Source organism: Bison bison, unplaced genomic scaffold (assembly GCF_000754665.1).
Source record: "Bison bison bison isolate TAMUID 2011002044 unplaced genomic scaffold, Bison_UMD1.0 scf7180017864461, whole genome shotgun sequence".
Lineage (NCBI taxonomy): Eukaryota > Metazoa > Chordata > Mammalia > Artiodactyla > Bovidae > Bison > Bison bison.
This window is the reverse complement of record NW_011495023.1, coordinates 10,357,257-10,364,089: the sequence shown is the minus strand read 5'-3', so window position 1 is coordinate 10,364,089 and position 6,833 is coordinate 10,357,257. Positions and strand designations below refer to the sequence as shown.

General features: G+C 41.6%; 1 protein-coding gene across 1 annotated transcript in view; it reads left to right on the top strand.

Annotated features, from left to right (window-relative positions):
- Positions 1-1,496, top strand: part of LOC105003020 (phytanoyl-CoA dioxygenase, peroxisomal-like) — a 22,631-nt gene extending 21,135 nt beyond the window's left edge. The window contains 1 exon segment of the mRNA XM_010859934.1: positions 1,251-1,496. Within this exon segment, the coding sequence (XP_010858236.1) occupies positions 1,251-1,385 (135 nt within the window). The 3' untranslated portion in view covers positions 1,386-1,496.
- The last annotated feature ends 5,337 nt before the right edge of the window (positions 1,497-6,833 follow it).

Genomic DNA, 6,833 nt, shown 5'->3' with positions numbered 1-6,833 from the left:
ACTCCTTTTCCTGTTTGGAACCAGTCTGTTGTTTCATGTCCAGTTCTAACTGTTGCTTCCTGACCTGCATATAGGTTTCTCAAGAGGCAGGTCAGGTGGTTTGGTATTCCCATCTCTTTCAGAATTTTCCACATAATCATAAATGCATCATCTATTTTGGGGTGACATGACCCCCAAGTAGACTGAGTGTAATAACAACTCAGGGCCGCTCAGTATGTTGAAGAGCCTCACACACCAGTGGCAAGGTGTTATCTTCTGAAACAACTTTCCAGCTCAAGATTCTCCATCTTAACCTCTTTACTTTCTAGAATGTCTGAATGTATCCCTGTATGTGAAGATGCTCTGGCCTGATATTTGCACCTTCTGGAGGGTCTTGCCTTCTTCCATTGTCCAGCACTTAAATGTCCTACGAAGGCAACGTATTTTGCCGGTTGGGGCTTTCATCCAGCGTACAGAATTTTAAGGCAGGAAAAAAATGTATATATTCTGTTTGAGGTCTGTCAGAGTTGTACTAAATCAGTAAGTTCCTGTATTTCTTTTCATGACTCTCTCAGCTATAGTTTATCGACTTTACTTAGAAGAACAATACTACCTTCTGCTATAGAGTTCTTTGCAGGCACAAAACACATTCCTATCCCTTTTCTTCACCAAAACTCAATGGAGCAGTTGAGATAGTTCCATGCTCTTAATGAGAAAAGGGAAAGTTCAAGAGATAGGCTTCCGTTATGTATGTGACAGGGATTTCAGAGGCCCAATTCTAAAATTGTTCTTCCCATCATACCTAGCTGTTTGCTAAAAAATAAGCAAAAACGTCTGAATTGTCTTATTAGGAACAAAGAAGAAAAAACCAATCCAATAGCCTAGGACATCATTTTCAGGAGGAGATCACCCAGAATGGGGCAGGCAAATATCACCAACAACAGAAGGAGCTTGGGTACTAAACTGTATTGTGACCAAACATAACAGCCATTTCCAACACCTGTAATCAACACAAGCACCAAGGAAAGAAAAACTGACAGAGTGGGCACTCACTGACCCACTGTCTTGGCTTGTGAAACATAATTTTAGATGCTGGCAAGTAAATTAACTGGAGTCTCAGAATGTGGTTTTTATTTACTAATTTATGACTACTGTGGAGGGCTGTTTTTTCCCCCGTATTTAACCATTTGTAGATGTCAGAAATCTTTGTCTTATGGTGAATAGGTAAATCCAAGTTCTCAGAAACTCATTGTGTTTGGTATTATTTGCAGGATGTTTGGACATTTCGAGGGTGTGTTGTGAAAAGAGAAAGAATCAACCTTAGAAATAGCCCTTTGCTCAAACTCTTGTCAAGAAAATCAAGGTGGAACAAGATGTCAGAGGAAAATCTTTTCTCAATGAGATGATGTAATCGTTTCTGTCCATGTTAACAAAATCCAAGTGCACAGATGCAGTACTTAACTGCGCATGGGTAATTCTGCAGTATGGTGGGATGCCTTCAATGGGTAATAATGCAGTGTGGTGGGATGCCTTCAATGGATATAAAGTAGAAGAACTGAAATATTACTGTTTTAAGGAAAACTTGGGGTTGCAACTAATAAAAGTGATGCATAAAGAAGTGGCTTAGTTCAGTTTCTTCCAACCAGTTAGCTTTTTACCCAAGCAGGGATTAATGCTCTCAAACACAAAACCCATCACCTCCTAATTTTGTGTTGTGTAAGATTTCTTTTCAAATCTGGAACAATGAATATTAGAGGTGCAGTTAGTGAAGGGCCTAAGAATGGCATTAGGGTGTAAAATAAGGGTGGAAACTCACATTCTGACACAGGATTCCTTCCATGGCCTCTCTAGGCCAACCACGCTCCTTAAAAAAACAGACTGGATCTTTCCAGGTCTTTTTCTCTAAAGAAAGAAGACCAGGGTAACTTTCTCTGCCAATTCATATTTGGCATGGCAGTTGAAAACATTCAGAATTAATGAATGAAACCTAACCTCTTTCAAGGTCCAGGAAATTTTTAGGTAACTTTTGATTGGATTTCAAGTGGTGTAGATGGGAAATTTAATTAGGATTGTGTTTCTCCACCAGTGGAGGGCAGCAAGGAGACATAGTCCTTATTTTTAAAAATTCTAGTTGAACCTTAATAAGAAAAAAAAAATAGTAAGAAGAGTGAAGTGTTTTTTTTTTTTTTTTTTTTTGGTCAATCTGCTAAGCGTATGTTTATCTAAATCTAGTGTCACCATTTTTGTCTGTTTCTCCTTAAGGACACCCAATTTAAACTCAGGTCTACCTTGAAACTGGGGACTTCAGCAGGAAAACCAGACAGCAGAATTTGTCATTTCTCTGGTGTATTTTTGAGTGAACTGCAATTAGTCAATCGGGAAACATTTCCCACCTTATCTCTGTTCCTTTTGTGTACTAGTTCATCTAACAAATATCTAAGCATCTGTTACTGAACCAGGTTTGTTCCTGCACACAGCTCAGCACTGATTCCAGGGGCTTTGTGACTGGGCCCTGTGGTCTGGCCACTGGCTCACCTCTGAGGAAACACAGCTTTCTCCTCCAGGTACCTTGGAGCATCTCCTCCTGATCTTAAACCTACATTTCCTGGTCTATGGGCATTTCCCAGGCTAATGTGAGAGCCGAAGAAACAAAGCTAAAAGCAAAATGGTCCCCAGCTCTTCTCAGAGATTCCCTTTGTGGTCCTCCCTCTGACAGGCTGGAGGTGAAATCCCAGCTCTGTTGTTCCCCACCGTGACAGTCACTTAACATCTCTAGACCCCAGTTTCCTTATTTGTAAGACTGGACTTCATGGGGTGGTCTTGAAGAATAAATAGGAGTGCTGGGTATGCTTCTTTTCTGCTCTTATTCAGACTTGGTAAAGAAGTTCTGAAAATGAGGTCCATGTTACCCATAAAAACAAAGAAAACTACCCCTCAATTGGAAGAGGGGTTCCCCAGACCAGCTTCAGTGAGAGTGATCCCTTGGGTCCCTAATCTGTGTCGGTCCCTTGTTGCTCTGATGGGACCAAGCATCCTCCTCCAAGACAAAAGCAAAAGCACCCACCATCTTAAATCATCATCTTAAATCACCTGATCTTAAATCATCCAGTGGTTGGAGGTCCTCAAGATGGGTCCCATTCACTCCTCATATCCTCATACATTTTTTTAAGCACTGGGGTTACACCTATAATAAGTGACAATCTGCTTGCTGTTAGAATATTTTTCCCTATTAAATTCAGGTTCCTTGAAAGGGATGTGGAAAATTTGGTCAGGGTGAGTGGAAATGAAAAAATTAGAGGGTTGGAAACTAGGACTTAACAGATGGCAAAGACAGCTGGAGGAAAAGATCTGAGCCTGATCAAAATTTTGAGTGATCTGGAAAATTTACATATGTTCCTTCCACACTTCTGACTCAACTCTCAGAATTTCACTGCAAAGAGTCTCAGACTGCTCAGTCACACAGACAAACTCCCTTTCATAGCCCCTTACACAGAAGACTTCACTCACACAAGCCCAATTGTTAACACTTGCACTGTTCACACAGATACCTTTTCATGGGTTCCCTCAACAGAGAAATCCAGACAGCAGCCAGTATGTGTGCGTGCACACACATTCACACCGCACACCACCATTCCAGTCTCTATCCTCTCAGATATGCCTGGACACTGTTCCTGCTTCTCTCAGCTTTTATCCAAGTTCCCTCACATAAATCACTTTCAACAGGTATTTATTATGTGACTATGATGTGCCAGGCACTGTCATGAACTCCTGTGAGCAAAAGAACTGAATAAGACGTGGTCTTTGCTCTCAAGGAGCTCAGAGCTAACTAGAGAAGGTGGCTGAGGAGGGAGGGAAACCATGTAAAAATCTAAATGCATGGGGTGAGACTGGTCCTGAAACTGATGTGAGGAAAAGTAGGCAAAGGTGAGAGAAAGAGAGGAGGGGACATGAGGAATAGAAGGTCTCTCCTACCTGGAAAGGGAGGCATTGAAAAGAAGGGGAGCTTGAGAATTATCTTGAAGAATTAGAAAGTCTTTGCCAGGTGAACAAGGAGAAGCTTGTTCACCAGAAAGAGAATGTGAAGAAATGGAGAATCTGCGCAGCATGGCACGGGTGACATGCCAGACAAAGGGAGAAGGGGTTGGAGAGGTAAACAGGGACAGATGATGAAAATCCTCTTACACTATGCAAAATAATTTGGAATCTATTCACTATTCAGTGTGAGTCACTCAAGATGCTTTTGGTGGCAACTGACAGAAAAAGTCACCTCTGGAGGTTTAACCAATAAACAAAATGCATTAACTCACACAACTGGAAGCCCAGAGAAAGGGCACAATATAGTGTCATCAAAGGCTCAGTTATTTTCACCTGTTTACTGTTCTGTCCTCATCATGTTGCTCACTCTCCTCATGCTTAAAACATGGCTGCAGTGGCCGTGGGCATTGCATCCTCATTTGGCAACATCCAGAGGCAGAAAAGAACTGTATCTCTTTTATGTGTCTCCTTTTCAGGATCCCTTCTTTGCGTTTCTTTTTAAAAACTAAGAATCCTAAAATCTCCCCCATTTCAATAGGCTTGCTCTCATCCCTCAAGCTCTTATGCCCTTTCTTAAGTCAAGGAATAGCAAGATGATTACTTGATTGGCTTGACTGGAGCTAGAGATGGAGTCCAGGGATTCTGGAAGCCAATGGCTGAGGAAGAACTGGACAAAAATCTTGACTCTTGACAAAGAAGAGGGTGGCAGTCGCCAACACAGTGCTGTGCCTCCCTGGAGGGTTCTGGGTAGTGGTACAATATGATCAGATTTGCATTGTGAAAAGATGAATCTGACAATAGTTATCAGGATAAATAAGAGAGAAGAATGAGACGAGAGGCAGGAAAACCAGTGTCAGAGGGTTTGAAATGACAGCATCTATCAGAGCATATTCATTCAGAGAAAAATGGACAAAAGCAGATGGTAAAAAGCAGACATGGAAGTGATGGATGAGGAAAGAGGAGCCCAGGTGATGCCTGGTCCCTTAGGGGGACTCCCACTGCCCTCTGCCAAATTTACCTGAGAGGTTTCAGCAAAGCATGCTGGAACTCTCCAAAAGAAGGGCTTTCCAAACCTTTATAGATTCTGCTGAGAGCCAGATGTTCATGGTTCCTTCTGCCAGATGTATGTGGTTGACCAAATGTATGTAGTTCCTTCTACCATCAACCCATCTTCCTCTTTCAAATCTTTTAACTGATCAGCGACTCCTTACCAACCTCTTTTGCTGGTTTCTCTTTACATCACTGATTTCTATATCTGTGCCTGTCTCAGGTGTCTCAGACTCTCTTCTCTTCTCTCTCTCTCTCCTCATTCCTGAGGAAAGAACTTCAGATGGAGGTTCCTGAGGTCTTCCTAGGTGTATGGGCCACAGAGAGTTTTAAAGGATCAAGATCTAGCTCCTCTGTTTGCACATGTCTTCTTTCCTAAAACTGCTTGACCTACGGGCTTCCCTGGTGGCTCAGACAGTAAAGCGTCTGCCTGCATTGCGGTAGACCCGGGTTCATTCCGGGGTTGGGAAGATCCCCTGGAGAAGGAAATGGCAATCCACTCCAGCACTCTTGCCTGGAAAATCCCATGGACGGAGGAACCTGATAGGCTACAGTCCATGGGGTCACAAAGAGTCGGACATGACTGAGCAACTTCACTTTCACTTTTCTTTCCTAAAACTTCTTGGCCTAAGAACATTGCCAGATGGAGATGTGGGTTCCCTTTTTCCCTGCTCACTTTTTCACAAGAGATCAGCACTTGCTCCCACAACCTTTCTGAATCTGATTGAGGGTCATTGTTCCAGGGGGTAAAAAAAAATTCCTGGGATATCTGCTCCTGAGTAAAGTCTGGTGAGAATAAAGCAGACAGACTGTCAGAGAGAAAAGGTGTAGGAACAGGTAAGATTTCCCTGCAGAGATAAACTCATGGGGAGTCTCTGTGTCTCATCTAGAAGCAGAATTCTGAAGTAAGATGTTTGTCCTAGAAAGGAAGTGTATTAGCAGATTTATTTAATCTGGAAAACAAAGTCACACTTTTGATGTCAGAAAGTCTGTGTGGGCTGGTCTGACTTTGTGATGAGGGGATACAACGCACTTTGCAATTTAGTGAGGTGTCAGGCTTTCCCCTAAAGTAATGAGGAGAATATGCAGCTCCAGTATTTGATAAAAATACATATGTAAGGCAAAAATTATTATACATGTGATATACATATGCAGGAGGAGAAGGGGACAACAGAGGATGAGATGGCTGGATGGCATCACCGATTCGATGGACGTGAGTTTGAGCCAGCTCTGGGAGTTGGTGATGGGCAGGGAAGCCTGGTGTGCTGCAGTCCAGGGGGGTTGCAAAGAGTCAGACACATCTGAGCAACTGAACTGAACTGAACATATGCATATTTATATATATATATACACATATACATGTAAAGCATACTTGTAATGAAATTTTTGTTAAAATATTTTACCAGCAAATGCTTAGTAATAAATAATTTTAGAAGTTTTGATAAAAATCCTTCTTATTCTATTTTCCAGAAGCTGGGGAAGTAAATGACTTTAATGATATAACAAATCCTTTTCTGATTCTGGTGGTTTCCAAATCTTTGGTTTCATGAAAATTGAAAGAAGATGTAATAGATCTGTCACCTGATAGGTCCTTACCAACAATATTCAGTGATAAATCACCTATGTGATTTTTGGCATATAATTCAGAAAACATTCGAAGAATTTCAAAGAGTGACATTATTTAAATAAAAACAAACTCTTTGCCTCATCTATTTATTAATGGGGAAAAGCTTCATCAGCTTTTCTGTCTATAAAAATGAAAAAGTAAGAGG